A 24234-nucleotide genomic window follows, 5' to 3' on the forward strand; every position below is an offset into this window, starting at 1 on the left:
TATTAAGGGTAATATAAGATATAATGTACAAAAGTGCCTACTTGTGAGCAAAACAACCAAACAATCTTTGAGTATATGAATGAGAAATGATTCATAATCCCATCAAGCATTTATAATAACTATAATAACTATAAAAAGCAATTTTTCTATTAAGATGTGTTTTGGAATTTTTTTAAAGATAGAATCATTATATATAGGTTTATACATTGTTTTTCACAAAAGCCTTTATTATGAACATTTTCTATTGCCTGATTTCAAAGATGGTTTTCTTGGGATATATCTTATTTTACAATTTGCATACTATTGGACAACAAGGAAAATTTGTGGTTATTATAAATAAATATATTACCCTTATCTTTTAAATACAAGTTTTTAAATGCATCTTGGATTACTCTTTTAAGATACAGTCTTAAAATTAGTATATAAATGATGATCACTCTTAAAGTCCTTAATAAATCTTACTAAACTGATTTCTGGAACGTCTAAACAAAGTCTCATTAGACTTTTATTTAACTGCTCATCCATTTCTTTGACTACTTATTAGTTTAATTTTTTTCATGTGGTTTTTGTCATTTATATTTCTTACTTTTGTGCCCTTTGGCCATCTTCCGGTGATATATTTTTATTTTTTCTTTGTTGTTGTTTATGTGTAACTGAGTTACATACAACTCTGTCTACTTACTATATTTCTTGCACATACATTCACAGTATTTCAGAATTCTGTCTCTTCAGTGGAAAAAATCAGACAAGATATAATTTTTACATTTGAAGAAAGGAGTCTTATAATTTAGATAACACTATATAAAGCATATAATTCTCATAAGAGAAAATACAATTAATTATCCACTAAAATAAAAATGTCATAATCAAGAGAATGTTATTTCTGTGAGGTTCGGTAACTCCTCTTTCCTGTGTGTATGCACACACAAACACACACTCTCCTTCCCTCTCAATACTTAAAGCAGTACCTGATGTAGAGTAAGTATTCAAGTATTTGTTGTATGAACACTTTCACCAGGAAAGCTTTTTAACAAATTAGAACACATTATTTACTTTAAAGCCTAACCACAATAACAACAAAACAAAACATAAGTCTTTTTCTGGAAAGTAGCAGATACTGACAAAGCACCTGACTGAAGGGAACTTGATATGACAAGATTTCAAAAGTTAGCCTCAAGCTAAGGTCTACAGAATTATCCCAGAATCATTCAACAATCAATATATCCTTTGGACAAGAGGAAACTGTTAACTTCATCACTGCCCTCTGCCGGTGGTATTATTTTCCTTTAATTTTCCCTCCATGTACTGAATATTTGCCTCACAAAATTACTCCTGACCTGCCTCTATATTTAAACCTCCTACAGCTAAAATTGCTAATAGCCATCTGCAATTTAGTAAGGCTTATAGGAAAAAATACAAAAAACAAAAAAAAAAAAAGAAAAGAAAAAAAACCTGTATTTCAATGAAGAGTTCTGCATTGTTGAGAGCACACTTTCCTGGTTAATCTAGTTCTATGAGGATTCTGCACCTTTCACTGTCTTTGAGGTATTTTACAAATCTCTAAATTGTAGATAACTAATAGAAATGAAAAATAACTATCCACTATCGATGCAAATAAATTCTACCAAGTAGAAATTCAATTCACTTCTCTTCCCTATTGTGGAAGAAGCCTGTTTTGTGTCCATTTCCAAATTTATTATGGTATTATTCATCTATGAATGCCCACTTTTTAGACTCTCCTTTGATATATTTGTAACACCTGTCTGGTTCTCTCACTAATAATGATGTTAATAATCTTTAAAGTGTGTACATTTTATATCTAAATGAGAGTCATTATTTCACCTTTTTAAGAAAATTATTCTTTAATAGGCTGAAGCCAGACTACATTTTCCCCCCACAGATCAATTTAGAAATAAAATGATGAGGGCCTGTAAACAACAGGGTTATAGCCAGAGGGCAAAAATCATATCCTTAGGACCAGTCTGTATTTACCGAATACCTATCATGTACTTGTCATGATCCCTGACAACATTCATAGGGAAGGAATTCCATGAACAGTTACGATTGTTTGCTTACGATATGGTCAAAGTGCCGCCGAGGTGCTGCATTAGAAGGGGGTCATTAATTAGGAAGGGAGAAGTGGAGAAAGAGTAGGAGGAGGCATAAGGGCAAAAGTCAGAGGAAGGTGAAAATAAAACATTCTCAGAAAAGAGCATTAAATTCTTACAAATTAACAGACAAATGACTTTCATCATTCATTTACAAAATGAAATAATAGCACAAGGATGATTCCTATGAATACTATACTAACTAAAAGAGATGCCAAAGCTATCTGTGGAATCAAGTTTCTTCTTGAAATAATGAAACTATCAAGAGAAGAGTGAGGTAGTAAACGCTAACATGAGCTTCACTCCTAAGTGTTTTATAAATCAACTGCTAGTGGTTTACTATGCCTTCTTCTCATTTTGCCAATATAACAGTTACTATACAGCCAACTTTAAAATCTAAACAGAAAATGAAAAAATAAAAACTCACTTTGAAGATATCACTATCTAAAATATAAAAATAAACTGAAGCAATAATGGTAGTTTTTTTATTCATATTAAAAAATACAAAACATTATGCATTTTATGGGTGGAAGTCTACTTGAAGCCCATTACAACCTGAAATACTTCTTGTATAATAATTTACTATTTTCAAACGAAGCAACCACTTCCTTACTTTGAATACCAGTTTCTCTTTACTATACAGGCAGTAAAAAATGCAAAATTTTTAACCTTGTGCTATAAATAAGGAAAACAACCGGTCACCCACAAATCTCTGGGTATTTCTCTCACTGGCTTTCTTCCAGAATCTGGGACCTTTCAAAGAAGTGAGCAAAGTAATTTCCTGTTGCTATTGAAACTGTTCCTGACTCCCAGCATCATGCCATCCATGAGACATTTCAATCTGGAAGAGGCAGAATCCTTGAACTAGGTAAAGAATTTGCTCCTACTTTCAGAACTGCATAACTACAGGTTTATAGAGTTGACTTGAAGAAAAATTTTAGGTGGATAGGGGTCAGATGACATATAAGAACAAGGTAGGAAAGGAAAGAAAAGGACTCAAGAGAAAAACCATAAGACATGAATTAAAAAAATGATTAACACAGGATACTATTTTGGACAGAATAACTAATACTTAAAGTTTGCACTATGTTTTACAATTACAATGGACTTGAAGGTAAGAGTATTTAATTTAACCTACATAACAGTTCTAACAATCAGATAAGAATATACTCATTTTGTAGATGAGAAACCAATACTCTCAGAAGTTAACTTGTTCAAAGTAACATAGTTTACAATGGATAAAGTTGCACTCAGAATATAAGCTTTTTTTTATAGTTCATTCATTCAGTCTTGGTGTTTATATGCCTATCTCCTCAATATATGATAAATTTATTTATAGTAGAGACTTTGATGCATCATTTTATTTCTATACACAGAAAACTTGCAATATATATTTGGTGAATGAATGAATAAATAATTTTACTAAAAATATAGTAATAAAAAGATGAAAATCGCAAAGAAAAACAGTAAAGTTTTCCTTTACTTAAATAATATGAACTTGAGAATCAACCATAAGAAAAACATCATGATTTGAAAAAGAAAAAAAGTTTTAAATGTATGGGGAAAAAATTGTTTTATTTAAGTACATAGTACGATAAGAAATTCTCTGTGCTACAAATGCAATGTTCTCAAAAGGCTATGTCCTGGTAACTATCATAATCCTTTAGAAATTGTTTATATTATGATTAAAAATCACTGTGCTCCTATATTCCCACAAATAGTTCATATGGTAAAGAAATCAGTAAACTTACTTTTATGCGTAACATCTTTAACATTTGCTCTCCTTTCTGTGCTTGTGATTAAATGTAACATTTTGAAATCCCCAAGTTCTGAGAAAAACATAAATCCTTGTCTCACAGCTGCTGTTTGACTCTGGAAACACATGCATTTTCTTTTCAAGCATCTACCATCAAAACTCCCAAAGGGCTTGGACTGGAGAACACCTGCATCTCTTCATTTAGTTCCAATAACAGAGCCTAAACTCCAAAATTACAAAAATAGACGCTCTGTTCAGCTGTAGTTACATTTTGCCCCTAATTCCCGTGAACAAAAATGCTAGGAGCATGAAATCATTCAGGCAAGCTCTGTCATCAAGAGGATAAGATTTTTTGCACCAGAAGCCCAGTGGGAACATGATAGAAAACTGGCAACAATTACAGATAAAGTACGTAGTAAAGTCCTCAGGGAGGAGAGAGGAAATGTAATAAGATAGATGGGTATAATTTTTACACATTTATGCCCAAACCACAAATGTGAATTGTCTTTAATTGCTACAATATATAAGCATTCTTACTCATGTGTCCTGTCAAAAATACTAAAAACATAACTTCAAGGCAATTCACTTAATTCTACATTATGAGGAGAATTTTTTGGAACAAAAACACATTCCCCATAAATTAAAATTTACAATCTAAAATACTGTCTCCATTTTAAAAACTCCTTAACAATTCATATCCTAACCAACCAACACCGAACAGTGAAATAAGAGTGTGTGTTTGCTAGCATATTTTAATCCAGAAAGAGAATTACTTCCCCAAACATAAATGTCCAGAGAACAAACTTATAATTGTGACCTTCTTTTCCAATAACAATGATCAAAAGTTGTTCATATTTGATGGATAAAATATAAATAACTTTTAATGTATGATAATCTAGTCAAGTTTATTTCTGAAACTGATTATACCAGCCAAAAGAAAGATTGGCTTAAAGTGACATTTTAAGAGGAACTCTTGTTTTAATTACTTTTAAATTACATCATAACCATTTCATTCAATTTTTCCACTAATAGAAAGAAATAGTTGTTCTGCATTTTATATATCGATAGCAAATACAGCATGTAAACATTACTTGCACAAATAACAACAGCCCAAAAGATATTTTAAAAGATGTGTCCGTTATTAATGTTGAACCAAAATCAACTAGATGAAATTTCATAGAAATAAGTGTGGCATTCTTTACATTAATTCCTAAATTTTATTATACTATAAAATATAGAAAACTGTCTTAAGAGCAGTTTATGTGAAAAAGAACTCTAGCTTCCAGTGGCACATAAGCTCAAGACAAAGAGTAACTACAAAGAAGTCCACCATACATACCTAGGAAACATATTCTGTACTTTGTGCTAGGTGGAAGATTATGCAAAATTTTAAAGAGACATTTTCAAATATATATTGGAAGTACGGCAATGATTCTGAAGGCAAATCATAATAAATAATCATATTTATTATGTCTAGCCTCGACTATTCATTAAAAAAAAAAAAAGCCTTTGTGGGACATCTACTATATGGAGGGGGATAAAGAAGGAGCAATTACGTTAGTGTTAAAATTTTCAGCATTAAGAGGGAAGTAGTGCCATTAACTGAAATTGAATGATGGAATATGAAATGGGATGGGGGAGATTACACTGAGTTTCTTCTTAAACATCTTAGGCACCAGTAAAACATCCATAGGGCAATGGTCAACATATGGTTAAAATTTGGAGTTTGGATATCAAAAGAAAACAAATGGACAAAGATACATGCATATGGTTGGTTGCTACACATGCACTGTGTGCGCACACACATCCACACGCACGCACAAGGACACACACACACAGAGCATTGATTAAATCCTCCAAACAGAAGAGTTTCAGTAACATAATATCAGGATAAACCTATATTTAAACTACAAAGGAAAGAAACGTATTTGAGAAGCAAGGAGAACTAAGAAACTACATCATTCTGGTGTCAGGAATTCTGGGCCTATGCTTTTACCCTATCATGAGTGATGTGGAAGACAGGAGACGCCGTAGTCAGACAAAGGAGTGTATTACTCATGGCACAGCAAGCAGTATGAGTATCAATATATTGGCCCCAGTTCCCTTTGTCCCCAAGTTCCACAGAGATGACAGTGAATATATATTCAGATCTATATCTGCACAGGCAATGGAATGATTTATAAGACACGAACCCTGAGGTGAGGAACCAAATCTTTTATAGTGGGCAGTAAGCATGCCTTCCACTGGCTCCGGAGGAATACTCGTTCTATCTTCCAATACTGCTCACTATACAAACATCCTTTAAAAAACAGTCCAAAATAAAGAGCGGTCAGTGTCTCAAAAGACATACACAGAGTTCTCTCTTAACACCTGGAGGCCAAAAGAGCCTAAGGTTTCAACAGAAACGGTACAGTCATACATAAATGCCAAAGAAACTTAAGTTTTGTCAGGTGTATTTCAAGCTGATATATTATTTCATGTCACTTATAAGACTAAAACCAGACTAAGAAATGGAAGTTGCAGTCCAACAGAGGACCCAACAGAAATCAGATCTAACAAAGGAAAACACTGGGAGCTGTTCTCTCCGATGGCAGACAAAATATATATGGAGAAGGAAGAAAAGGAGACACATAGGGAGAGAAAGGGGAAGGAAGTTAACATGTATTAAGAATTTATGATTTATCTTTCAAATACCCATTCATACCCTTGACCACCTGTCATAAATAATTATATATTCATTCATTCAACAAATGATATCTCAAACATTCCCTAAGTGTCAGGAAATGACAGGCCCTGGAAAAATGATAAGCGACCAGTGACTAACTCTGTCCTCAACGAACTCACTGTTAGGTGGTAAAGACAGCATTCAAATCAGTCAACTACATAAATATATACTGTCATTACATGCTATGAAAGAAACATACAGTGAACTACAAAAATGAATGTAACAGAGGTATTCCATCAAATTGGGTGGTGAAGCGTAGGGGAAAGGCTTCCTTGACGATACAGTAGCTAAGGTTTTAAGACTAAGCTGGAATTAAACAGGTATGAGGTGAAAGGATAAGGACAGTTGTAAAAATCCTAGACAGAAAATACTGCATATGCAAAAGCATAACCTCCACTGTGAAACTGAAAGAAGGCCGAGAGATCTGAAGACATAGAGAGAGAGGAACATGTTAAAATGACTCTTAACACTAGCTTAGAATTGAAATGGATGGCCTGTAAGTTGCTTTGACTCTAAGTTTACAGTACTTTGAGATCATTTTATATTCCTAAATAGCTGATGCCCTAAAATTTATTTATACATTAATACCAGGATTAACAAAGAATAAGAACCTGTGGCAAAATATAGCATATGAAGAAGAGCTAAAGTTTATACTTAGAAGGGAAGAAATATGTTTAGAACCTATTTTCAAATATTTTACATAACATCTACTATAGTTATGAAGTACAACTCTGAAGGAGACAAAGAAGAATCTAGTTTCTCTATTTATCTATACAACCCTAAGAAACATAAGTGCCACTAAAAGGTTCCTGTGAATAGTAACAATGAAAAAAGGCTGGCACTTTTGACTCCCACAAGAGCTTTCAGCTATTTCACTGTAATCAGAGCCAGTCGAGTAGAGAATGTCATCAAGGAAGAAGAGGAAAAAGTGCAAAGGGAGTTGCTAAGACTTCAAAGACAATGCAATGCTGTGACATCATGAAAGTGAAGGTCTCTGTACAGTGCTTAATATGAATTTAAGAGAGAGACTCTCAAAATCAATAATTTAGATGGCTGGGCGGTACCATGTTTAGCAACATGGATCCTAAGAATAAAAGACAAATAATAAATAGCCTAGGACAGTGAGAAAATGTTATATAGTTAGAAGCCCCAGATTCAAATTCCGAGTCTGGACTTATAAAACACCTGGACAACTTCTGGGCCTCTATTTCCTTCTCTGTAAGACAAACTGATATTTGCACTGCTGAAAAAAAAAAATAGTCTTGTTTTGTAAACAAAGTAATTTATGTGAAAGTGATTTTTAAATTGTAAAATATCATTTTATATGTCTTTCAGTAAGTTACTAACTTAATTGTGAAATGAGAGTCAAAAAACTCTGCCTCTTTATGCTAATCTTCTCTCAATACTCCCTTCCTAATATAATATCCACGTTATCTGGTCTCTACTTTTAATATCCCAATTTCAGTCTGGGAGAATATGCACACAGGTAGTTGTCTTCTACACATCATGCCATGATAATCAGAAGCCAATGAGTATGATCACCAAACTCCTTTAAAATACATGATTGCCACAAATCTTTTAGCTGATCACTTACTACTCTACATTTCAATACTCATTCAAATTCTATAAACCAGTGGGAAAAGTTCATTAACAACCTCACTTGGATGGTCTGTCTATAAAAAAGACAGCAGGGATTACTTCTACTGCCCTTTAATTGTCATTTAGAAGAGTTTAACTACCCAGCATTCTAACAAACATCAGTAAAGACTCTTCTTCTGTGTCATTTCCCTTAAGTGCTCCAGCTTCAAAAACCAAAGAAAAGCAAATATAATCATCAATTACTTGCTTGTGCATTCACTAAATATTTGTTGATAGTCTACTATATGTGGGATATTGTTCAAGATACAGCATTGACCCCAAAAGACTAAAATTCCTCCCCTAATAAAGCATAAATTCTAATAGCAAGGGGAAAAAAAAAAAAAAACTCAGTAACATATTTAGCATGTAGAATGTGATAAGTACTAAGAAAAAATTTAGAAGAGTGTGGAAATAAAATGTGTCTGTGTCTGTGTGTGTGTGTGCATATACATAAACAAGAGAAAAAAATTTTATATACAGTGGCAAGGAAAATACTTACTAGAAGGGTGATATTTCAGTAAAATCTTGAGATAGTTAATAAATTATTTCTTCATTTAAAATTTATTTATTTACAATTTGTTTATATCATCAGTCATTCATACAAACAGAGACATGCACACAAACACACACACCTTTCTAATTTAAATCTCATTACAAGAACATAAGATTAATCATTATTTTAAAACTGGCTTTAAAAAATAATACTTATAAGCTCTCTTATAACTGTATCATAAATAACTTAGCTGTGAATGTGGATGGCAGTTCCCAACATAGATGGAAAATTTCAACTTAAAAATGCCCTAAATAAAGTATGTATATTCAGTTTAAATAAAAACAGTTACATTTTAGAATTAAAATACTCCCAAAGGAATATTTTCAAAGTACCAATGTCTGATCACATTAAAATTTTACACACGAATCCTAAACCTAGCACTAAACATAACACTAATGTTGAAGATAAGGTGAATTTCCTTAACAGTAAGAAAAAAATGTAAAAACTTTATCTGAGAAGTACTATAATTTTTATAATAGCTTACTTTTAGACCCATATAAAGGTATGAAATGCAAAAATATATTTGTGACCATAGAAATGCATTTAAATTACAAAGAATAATATGAATATTGTTTAAGATCAGATTATTGTTTAAATAAGCTTGATTCAGTTCATTCTAACTGCATATATGGCAAAACAGAAAACGAAGAGTCCCTGTCCATGCATATTTAAGAGTATGCAGTAGACACAAGTAAGCTTAGTCCCTTCTTTTGCTTCAAAATTCTAACCAGTCGGGTCTGGTCACTGTAATAACATTTCAATGATTTGATGATTTGAAAATAAAACTTTACAAAAACTACTATTTGGATAATCAAATAAAGGAGTTTCTCAAATAGCATACTTAAAGAACATGATTAGCTAGGCATTAACAAAGCATGATGTTTATTTAACCACCAATCCCTTCTCCTTAAAACAGAGATAGGCAAACTATATAGGTTAAATTAGGCCCACTTCTTGTTTTGTGAATAAAAGTTTTACTGTAATACAGTCATACCCATTCATTCACATATTATCAGTGTCTACTTTTGTGCTATAATAGCACAATTTAACAACTGAGACAGAGATCATTTCATCCACAAGGCCTAAAATGTTAGCTATCTGGCCTTTAGTAACATGTCTAGCAACCCCCACCTTAAAGTATTGGTAAAATCTACCTACAGGCATAGCCTTAGTTTGGGTAGTGGTCTCATCCTCACTTATTTTTCCTTAGGGTTTCATATCCATGCTCATCAGGCTGAAAACTTCTTTTCAAGGACAGTATTCTTTAAAAGACATGCTGACTTAGGGGGTTCTCAGACTCACCTTTCAAATACTAATTTCCAGTTTCTAGTGTGGATGCCATTCAGCTGCAAATGCTATTATAACAAATTCAGCTTTCAAATGGTTTGGCATCCCTTACATATGTGCACTGCTTCAAACATTCACCTTCACATAGTCTCTGTCTGGTGTGTTAATTACAAATCTTTTCGTGGTTTCTAATTTGAATTTAGTGCAGTGATGCTTAACTTATTTTCTATAAGCTACAGTACTTGTGGTATATTGTTAATTGAGCTCTGCTCTTAGGCAGCTATTTGAAACCACCTCACTGGTCAGTTAATTCTAAAGAACAAATTGAGACCCCTGACCCTTTTAAGGAATCTTTATATAGCTACCTTATTTCCAGCATCATTGACTCGGCTTTACTAACTTCATACTGACTAACCGAATTCATGGCTGACATGCCTCTACTTACCATGCCTTGTTATCCCCAGTCTTTACTGATCCTTCTATATCTCCTCTCAGCATAAGAGGTGTGGCTCTGATACTAAGGTGCTGAATAAAGTTAAATAGATTCTAAGCAAAGTACTTCTAGGAGAAAATTTAATTCTAAGAAATAAGATCTTGACTTCTGAGTTTTTTCCTTTGCTTTATCATCAACATCTTTTCCTTTCTAGAAAACCACAGAAGACCCAAACACCTAATTTTAACATGGCAAACTATGGGTCACAAGTGCTACTATTTCAAGAAAAATATTTTCTCTTTTCAATGTCTTAAATTTCTTTTACTCTTTTCTATGTACTATATGATACATTTTAAAACTCTTCGATTTAGTAGTAGCAGTACTATTAGTGAATCTAAGATTAAGTGTTATACATACAACTGAATTACTTCTTAAAAGAATAAAACAGTGTGTAAACACATGCCATTTATCAAAAATGATACAAAAAATATTTTATTTGAACATTCATAGAGCACAACTACAGAGAATATTTTAATGGACACAAATGAAGGAGAGAGAAAAAAAGGAAGGGAGGGAGGTAAGGAAAGGAAAGAAGTCCAATTTCAAAAGCTTTGCTCGAAGAGAAAACACAAAATAAGTGAATAATGATGTACTTACCGGAACTATGGCAGTAGTCCATATATTGTGGAACTTGGACTGTGAAGGCTATCAAATCTGGAGCTAAGAGAGATTCTGGCTTTCTACTCTCATTGAGCCACTTACTGCTATGAAGGTCTTTAGTGTCAGAAGGACCCTGAAGCAATGGAATCAACTTCTCTTTTCCATTGTCACCTGAACAGAAACATTTATGAAAAAGAAAGTCTTATCAAATAAAATAAAGGAATAGCCTGAGGACACTTGATTTTAAAATATACTAACATCATAATGTAATTCTTCAATTTATACTTGGTAATTTTAGCTGTACATTTTGTATACTCTAAAAAGTATGACTGATAAAATTAACAGCACGTTTAACTCTTAAAATACTGTTTTAATATTTTGCTAATGAACGTAGAACATGTTCAGAAAAGCTTGTAAAATTAAACATCATGAACACACTGTATTCAATATTTTCAGTGGAATCTGTACCTCTTTAAACTTATCTAGACATTTAGTTCACATTGGAAAAATTAAATAACAAATAGTTTAGGGAAAATATTATGAAATAAAGTATTGGAAGGAAAGCAAAGTCAATTACGACTTTAAATTGAAAAACAGCTGGGTTTTCAGTTTAATTTTATGACACAACATTTTAATTTAATTTTTAAGTGTCATATATATCTATACCTCTTATTCCACCTCAAAAGTATAAGAATAATCTTCCCTTTAATTTTTCCTCCTTCATAACCATTCTTAAAAGAATGTAAAGATTTTTTTCCTTAAACAAAAATTAATTTATTAAAGTCAAGGAGTATGTATCATCCTGGCACAATTAACAATTTTTTCAAGTAAAAATAAAAAATTTAAAACCTCTGATTCATAGGAACAATGAGTAAATTCTTGTTTCAGTAACGCTCCTTGTAAAATGCAAGGCCAATTCTCCTATACAGGCAATAAAGTTTTACACGGTCCAGCTGCACATACCTGGGGCTTTGGCACAAATTTTTATTGATCCCATGGTCCCAGAGGCGCATTTGACCAATGATGTGCTGCAGTACTTCAATTCAACATTCTGGATTGAGCCCTCAAGAGTTGGCAAGGGATTCTTAGATTTCACACCTAATAAAAGAAAACTGCAAATGTACTAGCCGATTGAATTTAAATAATTTTTATACTCCTTCACCAAGGCATTTAAACTTAATTATACTTTAATTAACTACCTCAGATGTTCTTACAGTATTTGTGTTAGGTTTCATAGTTTAGTATTTAGGAGGTAAAAAGACGCAATTTTAAAATAAGTAGGCTGAACTGTCATAAATATACATATTCAAATATTAAATAACTATTTGTTTAAAATGAGAGACTAAATATCATATTTTGTTTTAGAATATAAAGATTTTTCATCTGAAATAAATTTAACTCATAAATTGGATTTCATTTAGGCAGAAGCATTTAATTTAAACAGGAAACTTCCTCCTCAAAATATCTTGGTCAGGTGGGATGAAGAGAGAAACAAGATAGCTCAAAACAGCTCCAAAGTTAAAATACAACAGCTTATAAGCAAAATTGACATGCCATGTGTAACTAAAAGAAACCAAAGGGATTCTATATCAATTAACAAAAAAAGTGGATATTAATGTCTCTACTAAATGCTACTTGCTGAAGGACATAAAAGCACAGAAGGGAACAATTACCATGACATAAATGGTAGGGAAAACCTAATTCAAAAGGGAGAAACTCATTTTGGCCCTAAAGGGTAGGTGATAATTTAAAAGGCAGAGAAACCTTGAGAACATTATACTAACATTATTGCAAACCACTAAAATGATGATGATGAACTCTAATCAACTAATATTTACTGGGGGACTTAACCATGTGTTATGCACATATATTCAATCCTTAAAACAAGACTGTAATAAAGATGTCATATTATCCTCAATTTACAAATTGGGAACCAACAGATTAGAAGAGTGAAATAATTTTTGCTCTGCCCTATAGCAGAGAAAGAGCTGAGGTGTTTAACACAATTTGACCCTATCACAGAAAACTACACCACTAATTTCACCTATATTCATGAAGAGTGGCCACTATAATTTCCCTTCCTTTCCTAATCCCACATTTCAATCAAATATATATTTTCCTTCATATGTGAAACTTCTTTAAGCAGAGCTATGTACGAATAATTAAGAAAACCATAAACTTTCTATGATTCTAATATCTTGATCTCAAATTCTGGTATATTCAAGAAGCCTCATAGTCCTCCAAAAGTCTTCCTGCAATGTGGCCCAGGAAACAGTTTAACTAACACACTATGTGGTTTGCAAATGGTTAAAGGACATGATCTTGAGGAACACCTTCTCACATACTAATTTTTACTTCAGAAGGACCTGTTAATTTACTAATTTGATGGTTGTACAAACATGTATCAAATGGCTGCTATTTTCCAATAGCCACTACCTCTGTTGTTCCCATTTGAAATGGTATCTAATATCCTCATAGAGTCTAAATCCCATGTACTCACACATTTTTCTATGTTTTTATCAGTTATCAAAATCTATCACTCAAAAAACTTAAGCGGAGTTCCTATCGTGGCGCAGAGGAAATGAATCCGACTAGGAACCATGAGGTTGGGGGTTTGATCCCTGGCCTCACTCAGTGAATTAAGTATTCAGCATTGCCGTGAGCTGTGGTATAGATCGCAGACTCAGCTCGGATCTAGTGTGGCTGTGGCTATGGCTGTGGCTGTGGCCAGCAGCTACAGCTCTGATTAGACCCCTAGCCTGGGAACCTCCATATGCCACAAGTGTGGCCCTCGAAAAGACAAAAGACCAAAAAAAAAAAAAAAAAAAAAAAAAAAAAAACCAAAAAACTTAAGCAGCAGTATTTCAGAAAGTCAAATGATGCCATCAACATGTATGTAAACATAGCAGCAGTAGCAATAACAGTAGTAATAGTACTAATTAGAGCACATAACATTCACTGAGCACTTACTAAATGCCATGTACTATACTTAATTTCTTTTTATTCATCTCAAAAGAAAAAAAAAGCATCTATTACTATTTCATTTTACATCCAGAAAAACAAAGTTTACAGAAATAAAGTTTTTTGCCAGGGTCAAGTCAGAAAGTGGGGAGGCCTGGATCATTTTTCTCCTCATAAGAAAAGCAGCTGAGCTAGCCTGCATATCTAACTTTCACTGTGGATGTAGAAGTTATAATCAGTAGAAATTTTACCCTTCTCCAATCATTGTGGTTAGATGATGAGAGGGACAGGAAATGGAATTATACCCTCATCTAGCTTTCAAGCCCCCAGAGTCAGACTTGCTTCTATGCCAATTTTTTGAAAAAAAAAAAAAAAAAAAATTTAAAATCTAGATAGTGATCGGCAGACAAGAATTACTGAAGCATTCTCTCAAGGGTACTGATGGTTCTAAGAAACAGGAAATATGAATTCATTTTCTACAAAAATTAAATATATGTGTATACATGGAGTTCCTGTCATGGCTCAGGGGTTAGCAAACCCAACTAGCATCCATGAGGATATGGGTTCTATCCCTGGCTTTGCTCAGTGGGTTAAGAATCCGGCATTGCAGTGAGCTGTGATGCAGGTCACAGATGCGGCTCAGATCTCACTTTGCTGTGGCATAGGCCTGCAGCTACAGCTCTGACTGGATCCCCAGACTGGGAACCACCATATGCCACAGGTGTGGCCCTAAAAAGACAAAAAGACCCAAAAAAAAAAAAAAAAAAAATTTAAATGTGAATAGATCAAAATGGCTTTCAAAAAATTTTACAACACTGCTTTTTTTATAGTTTACACCAAGTTTAGGACTCTATCTTGAATTGCAAATGATAGGTCTTTGTTAATCTAATGCATGTGTACATAAGACTCTTATCAGAAGAATCTGACAGAATCTCTTATACATATATAAACCACTTAGTTTTAGACTAATACTATTAAGAACTTATTTCACATTTTTACGATCATTATGTTTCCCAGATAATTTTAAACTTGTTTCAGTAACTAAAACATCTGCATAATTTTTCCTTAAGGAAACTTTTTTATAAAGTAATTTGTTTTTAATGGTAACAAGCTCAAGACTTTTAAAAAGATGGATTATAATCATCTCTTTATAGACTTCAACAATGGAGAAGAACTGCTAGTAAAAAAATAACCTTGGCAATATATAGACTTTGAGCCATATCGATGTGTCAATGTATGTTCATGAATTGTAACAAATGTACCATTTGGTGAAGGATGTCCATATTGGGGGAGGCTATGCAGACAGATACGGAGACAGAAATATACGCAAAATCTCATATTTTATCCTCAATTTTGCTGTGAACTTAAAATTGCTCTCAAGAAAACAAAGTATTATTAAAAATAATATAAAAATAAACTTGGTTTAATTCTACTCTACCATCAAACCAAAATTTGTAAAACACCTCAAAATTTGTAAAACACTAGGAAGGTCTTGGCACTGCACAACTCAGGGCACCGTTTACATTGCTTTCTACCTACCTGAATGCTGCTTCCTAAAATTGTGAAAAGAAATCTCCTGTTAGGAGTGCAGTACAGTGAAACAAAAAGATTAAAAGCTCTGAAACTGAAAAAGCAAGGCATCAGGTCCAGGCAGCATTACGTATCTACTAGATAGGCGGTTTAAGACAAGACACTATTATTGTTAAATGCGGAGGCCAAAATACTGCAGTTATTGCTCAAGATATTTAACTCTTGGAAATTAGCTGAGGAGTTACCGTCATGGTTCAGTGGTTAACGAACCTGACTAGTATCCATGAGGATGTGGATTCAATCCCTGACCTCGCTCAGTGAGTTAAGGATCTGGCATTGCCATGAGCTCAAATCCCGGGTTGCTGTGGCTGTGGCATAGGCCAACAGCTACAGCTCCAGTTTGACCAATGGCCTAGGAACCTCCATATGTCACAGGTGCTGTCCTAAAAAGACACGAAAGAAAGAAAGAAAGAAAGAAAGAAAGAAAGAAAGAAAGAAAGAAAGAAAGAAAGAAAGAAAGAAAGAAAGAAAGAAAGAAAGGGAGGGAGAAAGAGGAAGGAAGGAAGGAAGGAAGGAAGGAATCAGCTGAACTTTATACAAAACTTAATTTGGGGTAAGGTGCACAGTTTTGGTAAGATGTACAATCAGCTGACATAAATCAACAGGACAATCACTTAAGATAGTGACAATATCTTATATTTGAAATAATGATTTTAGAAACCACTCATATACATCTACTCAAATACTGCTATCATGGTCTACTAGAGAGAGAAGAGAGAATCCCTAAGGCTCTGCAACTGAAATACAATTTTACATGCTATATATTATTAATGGAATAATCTAAAAATAAACCGAATGTTTGTAATACAATTTAACATAAAATAATACACTGTTACTTCTTCCCTGTATAGTGCTTGTCTAAAACACATTAACCCCTAACACACATTATTAGTCCTATGGTGCACCATAAACTCAGATTTTTTTTCCAACACATTTCTTGTCCAACATAATTCTACTCACCTCACAGAAATTTACCCTCCAGTGTTCAGTAATAAATCTACTCCTTTACCAACAAAGAAATGAAAATAAAAAGAGCTGAAGGTGTAACTTTCTTAAAGGCAGGAGCTGTCTTCAAAACATTGGAAGATGGATATTGATGAACAAGTAGCAACGAGATGACTTAAGAGAAAAATGCCCATGGATAATAAAACTAAGAAGCAATTTGATCTGAAATAAACCTTTGAAAGGTAAGAATTAAAGAAGCCAGGTAGTTTGGAGGGCAGGAATGCAGATGAGGCTAAAAAGATGAGCAGTGACTGAAAGTCTATCTAAATGACCATAGATCTTTTGCCTTGATCCACGCAGCCATGCAACTACCACACACTCCTCCTGGCAAAAGACTGAGGGGTTTGCACTGGAGAGACTGAATCATCGGAAGGACAATGAACTAAGGATACAACCAAAGAAAAGGGTGCATGCAAAAAATAGGAGAGTGTCTAAAACTATATATAAATCAGATGTACTGAATGATGAAATGTTTTCTTTTAGTAAGAATTCTAAATGCCAGATTTATAACCTGCAAGAAGGAACTGCAAGGATTTCCCTCTATGAAAACTAGCCAGTCCAAGAAAAAAGAACCAGAGATACTTATAACTGATTATCCCCCAACAAAAAAAAAAAAATGATTATGTGTCCAATTCCCCTAAAATGACACCAGCCACTCACTCAATAAGCTCTAACCTCACACACAGGTTCCCAATTGGTTATTTAGTATTTTATTCTACGATAGGAAGGATCATCAGAAATTAGGTAGAAATTACTAACATGAAAGGCAGACATAAAAACAAACACAAAAAAGGAAGTAGGGTAAATAGACAATGCTGGGAATAGAAAACGTTAAGTAATAAGTACTGCTGCTGTTGCTGTTACTGCTACCCTCAGAGGGAGTGCAGAAGGTACTAGAATGAGAACAGGATGTCAAACTTTTCAAAGAACAAAGAACAGCCCTTAAAAATTGAAATCATGATGTTAATTCTTCTTAAAATAATAGTAAGATAGGAAAATAAAGATAAGGGAATCTACCATATAAATTAAAACGAAAAAGCCAGAGAATAAAAATGGGAGAAAAATGACTAAAAGGATCAGCATAAACAATCATATGTATGAAAACCAAAAGTTCCAGGAAGAACTACTAAAACAAAATAGAGAAAATAATCAAAGAAATAATTCAAAAAGATTTCCTCCAAACTGAAGCACAGGAATTTCAAATTTAAAAGGTATCCATGTATCCAGCAGAACAAATGGAAAAGCAAATATGAAGGCTAAAGAGAGAAGCTCCTAAAAGCTTCTGAGATAGAAAACAGATGCATGAAAACAGAAAAAGACTAACATGCAAACATATAACACAAAATTAGAAGGATATCAAACTTCTCAACACAGTATTGGAAATGAGAAGACAACAACAAAGCTATGCTTTTAAAATTCTGTAGGAATATCATTCACAACCTGCAAATCTCTATATAGACACCCAAACTACCGTTACACATGAAGGTAGAATAAAAATTCACTCAAACATGCCAGACCTGAAAAAAAAAGTTTTACTTCCTCTGTTGGAAAGATAACTAGAGAATTGTGCTCCACCACAAAGAGGAAATAAATCAGGAAAGAATAACACATGTGATTCAAGAAACAGGGGATTCAACATAAGAGAAAAGGTTATTCCAAGATCAACAATCAAAGGAGACTTCAAAACATCTTTATAGTAGGATTAGAAGCAAACAGAGTATATGGAATGGTTGGCCAATGGGAACCTGCTGTATAGCACAGGCAATGCTATCCAATATTCTGTGAAAATCTATATTGAAAAGAATCTGAAAAAGAATGGATCTGTGTAAACATATAACTGAATCACTTTGTCGTACAGTAGAAATCACAATACTGTAAATCAACTATAATTCAGTAAAACTTTTTAAAAAGTAAAAAAGCAAACAGAGACTAAAACAGGAGGAAAGTACACTAAAAGAATAATGACTACAAAATTTAAAACTAATTATCTAATGCTCAGAATCCAAGCCATGTCTGTGACCTAAGCTGCAGATCACGGCAATGCCGGATAATTAACCCACTGGGCAAGGCCAGGGATCAAACCCATGTCCTCATAGTTACTAGTCAGTTTCGTTACCACTGAGCCACAACAGGAACTCCCAAAACTGTAATTTAATAAAATCAAACAAAAGGTCATTCAGGACACTCAGGCAGCCAGGACTCAATCTAGATACCCAAAAACGATAAAATCACAGTAAAAACTTTACTATTGGGTGGTGAAGCAGTAGTAAAGTTTTCTGTAGAGGGAAGAGGTAAATTCTTTTAAAATAGCCATTTTAGCAGAGTTAATAGGGAACATTCTACAAAAGAACAATAGCAAAGAGCTTCCAAATGTTGATATTATAGTAAAAACTAAGCATTATTCTATCAAGGAAGAATAAAAGGAGAAAATGAAAGAGAGGAAGATTTCTCACATGAGAAGAAAGTGGAAGTCTTAAAAAGAAAGGCTGGGCAGGCAAGAACAAAGAGGTGTACCAAGGCTCAACAGGTGACAAAGATAGCAAAATAGGAGACAGCAAAGGTTAAAAAGCAATGGTTGCTTTGTTATTGCTGCTGATGATAATGATTTTACTGTTTTTAACACGGAAAAGCAGATAAATTGACAGCCTCGAGTTTTGCGAAAATCTTAAGTAAATCACTTAATATCTTCAACAGGATATAAAAGATAACTATTGAATTATAACCAATTAAATGGCATAAAACAAAAAGTAATCTCAAAAGCAGAGACCACAGTGATAATTAGGTGACAGAACTGAACTTTATTCACAAGAAACAAAAGATAGTCTTCTACAGCAAGAGCTTTACTTTCCATTGTTTCGCCCTCACAGCAATCCCTGTCCCTAATGCTATCGTTTCCAGCAAAAAGAGAGTCAACAGGCATTTACTAAATATCTACAAATCAGCTTCTCTAATTCTTTTTTTAACATCAACAATGGCAAATAAACATTTGACAAAGACTTAGCTTCATACTGACAGAATGATGAAAAAAGATGCCTTATATTAACAAAATAAGTCTGCTTCTAACTCTAAAATTTTATGAATCAGTGTCTTGTTCCAACATGTCTTTGTCACACTAAACACATACATTCTTGGAAAACTAATTTGCAGTATTAGCAAGAATTAATCTACTCCTCTTCAAGGTTACTTAACTTTCCACTGTTGATTATAGGTTAGGGAATTTAGACATTTCTGGGTATAAGGAACTAGAAAAATATATATTTTCATTTGGAAGGGGGCAGAGCCTGGTTAGAATACTGAAGAACTTACAAATTCTGAACACAGTCTGGCAAGAGGACTTCAACGATTCGTTTTGGCTGGAAAGAGGAAGATCACAAGACTTCAAGGGTTTAAAAGAAGAGAATATCAGATAGTTTACCATAGTACTTCAAATACAACTGATGTCCAAGAACAAAGAGTTTTCTTTATCCTGACATTAGCGCCAAATATGGAAACTAAAATATTAACAGTGGCAGATCATATCATTAATTTCTTTTCACTTTGATCGCTTTTAAAGATTTATGCTTGTTTTAGCACACTGGGGTTTCATCACAATGCATCTACTCTAGAAATTTATGTTTAATTTTTCTGTTCCAGATTTATGACTCTTATATCTGAAGATTCACATCTTCCACCAATTTTGTGGGATAACAAAAAGTCTTTAAATAATATCCCTCTCCTAGTTTCTCCTTCTAAGACTATTACTAGACCTATATGGAATCCTCTGATTCTAGTGACCAACTCCATTGACCTGTACTTCAAATTTTCATCTTTATTTTCAGTGCTGCCTTCAGGGTAATTTCTTTATATCCACCTTTAAGTTCATAGTGTCTCTAGCTGTGTCTAGTCATTCACTCAATGACTTCTTTCCTTTTTTTAATTTTCTAATCTTTATTGACAATATCTGTGCCTTTCTCATATTTTCAACTCTATCTTTTACTTCCCTAATATTTTTTTTCTTTTATTTATGGCCACACCTGTGGCATTTGGAAGTTCCTAGGGGTCTTCTCCTAGGGCTAGGTGTCAACTCTGAGCTGCAGCTACAGGCCTAAGCCACAACCTCAGCAATGCGGGATCTAAGCTGCGTCTGCAACCTATGCCACATCTTTTGACAAAGCCAGATCCTTAACCCATTGAGTGAGGCCAGAGACCAAACCAGCATCCTCACAGACACTGTTGTGTTTTTAACCTGCTGAGCCACAATGGGAACTCCTCTTTAAAAATCTTAATCACTTTACACAATTTTTTCAGTTATTACTGAAATTCTAGGAGTCCACATCAGCTATTTGAGGTCTTAGCCCTTAGGGAATTATTTTCAAGTTCTTGGCAATTTTGGATTCTGAGTTACATTTCACAAGGTTTTCCCTTTTAAATATATTACCAGAGTTAAGGGTATAACCCAAAGCAAATATCTGTATTTACTATTAGATACCCAGAGATGTAACCAGTCCACCCAAGATCACATTTTAAGGTAACTTATTGGCTTGATGGTTCTTAAGACCATGCAGAAATTAAAACCTGACTGATGACAGGACTGTGGTCACAAATTCTCAAGGAAAGAACCCTCTATATTCCCCATCAAAGCCAAAAGAAAGAGTGGGGCAGATTTTTCAAACAATCCACCTTCCCGCTAGTCCTTAGAAGTTATGAGCTTAGAGAAACAAAAATCACTTCCCAATTCCTCCTTTCTTGTCCCCCCATCCAACCCTCTGGTGATTAAAAGCCAACCCTACTGATAACAGGTTACCACTGCCAAATAGGAAAATCAAAGCATGAATTCCTGCTGCTTCCTTCTCTGATTTTCAGTTTCCTCCTTGTTTTTGGTTTTTGGTTTTTTTTTTTTCTTTTTGCTTACTTGTAAATTTAGCAATTCACTTAGAATTATATGTTTTATATATTATCCAGCATGACTGTTTATATAGGAAAGATTTTCAGGTTAATTAGTATGCCATGCTACCAGGCATAGAAGTCATATCATGCTGTGCTATGTTTCTTAAGTAAATACACCTTGTAACTGAATTTTCTCCTCCTTAGGATTTTATCCATGATAGATGTAGAAACAACAAGTACTTTCTGAGGTTAAACACTGTAGGTTATACAGATACACTATACATTATAAACTAGAAAATGTGCTAGTTTAACTACTCTGTTTCCATAACTATAAAGTGGGTATAATTCACTAGCTACTTTACAGAATAATCCTCAGGGCTGAAATAATAAGTGGATGGTGGTTAACAGAGGATTTGGCATTCAATAAATGTTAGATAGTACATTCTCATTGTTGCTATTACTACAAACAACACAAGCTTAGATTGAGCAAGTTCAGTTTATATACATTAAAGAATAAGAAGAAGTTTCCTGTTGATATAATAGCTGTGTAATCTTGGATTTAAAATCTCTATGGCTGGAGTTCCCATCGTGGCTCAGCAGAAATGAATCTGACTAGTATCCATGAGGACGCAGGTTCAATCCCTGGCCTCACTCAGGGGGTTACGGATCCGGCATTGCCATGAGCTGAGGTGTGGGTCACAGATGCGGCTCTGATCTGGCATTCTGTGGCTGTGGTGTGGGCCAGTGGCTACAGCTACAATTCAACCCCTAGCCTGGGAACCTCCAAATATCTCAGGAGCAGCCCTAAAAAGATAAAAAAATAAAAATAAAAATAAATAAATAAACACATAAAATCTCTGGCTCCGTTTCTTCATCTGAAAAAAAAAAAAAAAAAAGAGTGGTTGCATTTGATTATAATGAGATTTTTTTTAAGTTTTAAAAGCCAGTGATTGGAGTTCCTGTCGTGGTACAGTGGTTAAGGAATCTGACTAGGAACCATGAGGTTGCGGGTTCGATCCCTGCCCTTGCTCAGTGGGTTAACGATCCGGCGTTGCCGTGAGCTGTGGTGTAGGTTGCAGATGCGGCTCAGATCCTACGTTGCTGTGGCTCTGGCATAGGCCAGTGGCGACAGCTCCGATTCGACTCCTAGCCTGGGAACCTCCATATGCTGTGGGAGCGGCCCAAAGAAATAGTAAAAAGACAAAAAAAAAAAAAAACAATAAAAGCCAGTGATTATCTGCAGCAGAAGGAGATTAAAGACTGTATGCTGGGATGGGATATGGAATGAAGAGCGGTCTTTGAAGGGAGTAATATCGTCATATACCATCAATATTTTTTTAAAGGCAAAGAAAAATTACACTAATCAAATAAAACTTTTACTATGTTTCTATACATATGATAGAAAGAATATGGACTAGGTAAAATCAGTGGCTTTAGTGAAAGGTGAACGAAATTAAGTCTAAAGATAAATATAATTTACAAACTGTTATTACAAGAATAACTTCTGAAACCTTTTATATCTCCCTGTGGCTTCTAGAGCTATAATGTCGGATAAGGAATAATGAACTACTACTTTATGATATAAATAATGAAATGATGCATTATTAGATTGCATTTTTCTTTACACAAAAATTCTTAGTTGAGGAAGTTCCCCCTGGTGCAGCAGGTTAAGGATTCAGCATTGCCGCAGCTGTGGCATAGGTCGTAACTGTGGCACTAGTTCAATCCCTGGCTCAGGAACTTCTACATGCCATGGGTGTGGCCAAAAGAATAATTTAGAAAAGTTCTTAGGTGAAGTAATAAATAACACCCAACTACCAGTTATGATCAATCAATATTATACACATACATGAACTTTAAAAAATAACACTTAGGATGAGAAAATATAATGCTTAGTGAAAAAAGTCCCTGCTTCTTGGATTAGGTATTTCATAACACATATGGGAAGGAAATATATAAAAATAAATTCTCATTAATAACCACTGGTGGAAATATCTAAAGGACTACTATGTAAAATTCATACTGAACTCCATATTCTGCAGCAAAAGTAGGTAAAGAGGTAACACTCTTGGTCAATAAGTTAAGGAAAAAGCAAAACAAACTATGTAGGCATTAGGACAAAAGTGAAATGAGATAATTTAAACATATCATATAGGAAGCTTAGAAACTCTTTTTTAAAAGCTTACTGTAAACATAAGAGAGAAACTGTGGAAAAGACTTTAATAAAAAAATTTTAAATGTGGATAAGGACTCTAAATGACTAGCTGGCAAAGTTAAAGACATCATAGTAAAGAGCAAAACTATCTTTTAAATTAAGTTAACTATGTGTGTGTGTTAAGAGGGAGTTGGTAAAGAGCACACCAGAAGAAAAATAGATACAACAATTACTACCTCTGTGTGGGACAAGATCATTCTTCTTTGCTTAGTTTAATTCTGCCATAAGGCATCTCAATTCTACCACAAAGTAAGACTGCCAAGCTAAGTATCTGACTACTATGAAATTTTGACTCTGACAAGCATTCTTTTAACTGTAAGAACTCTTACTGTATGCAACCAAGATTCATTCTTGCTACTTCAATCACTGACCTCCAAATACAAAATCAAAGGCCCACTACAAATAACTCTGGACTCTTTTTCACTGGGAAGGTCAAT

General features: G+C 33.9%; 1 protein-coding gene across 15 annotated transcripts in view; it reads right to left on the bottom strand.

Moving 5' to 3' along the window:
• VPS13B (vacuolar protein sorting 13 homolog B) overlaps positions 1–24234 on the bottom strand; it is a 735231-nt gene that overhangs the window by 532339 nt on the left and 178658 nt on the right. For all 15 annotated transcript variants that reach the window (XR_002343694.1, XR_002343693.1, XM_021090606.1 and 12 more), the window contains 2 exons: positions 12124–12258; positions 11158–11331 (listed from right to left, as the gene is read on the bottom strand). Coding sequence is in view for 13 of the 15 variants with exons in the window: in XM_021090606.1 (XP_020946265.1) it covers positions 11158–11331; positions 12124–12258 (309 nt within the window). In the remaining 2 variants the exon portion in view is untranslated. The remainder of the gene's footprint in view (positions 1–11157; positions 11332–12123; positions 12259–24234) is intronic.

The sequence above is a fragment of the Sus scrofa genome, chromosome 4 (assembly GCF_000003025.6).
Source record: "Sus scrofa isolate TJ Tabasco breed Duroc chromosome 4, Sscrofa11.1, whole genome shotgun sequence".
Lineage (NCBI taxonomy): Eukaryota > Metazoa > Chordata > Mammalia > Artiodactyla > Suidae > Sus > Sus scrofa.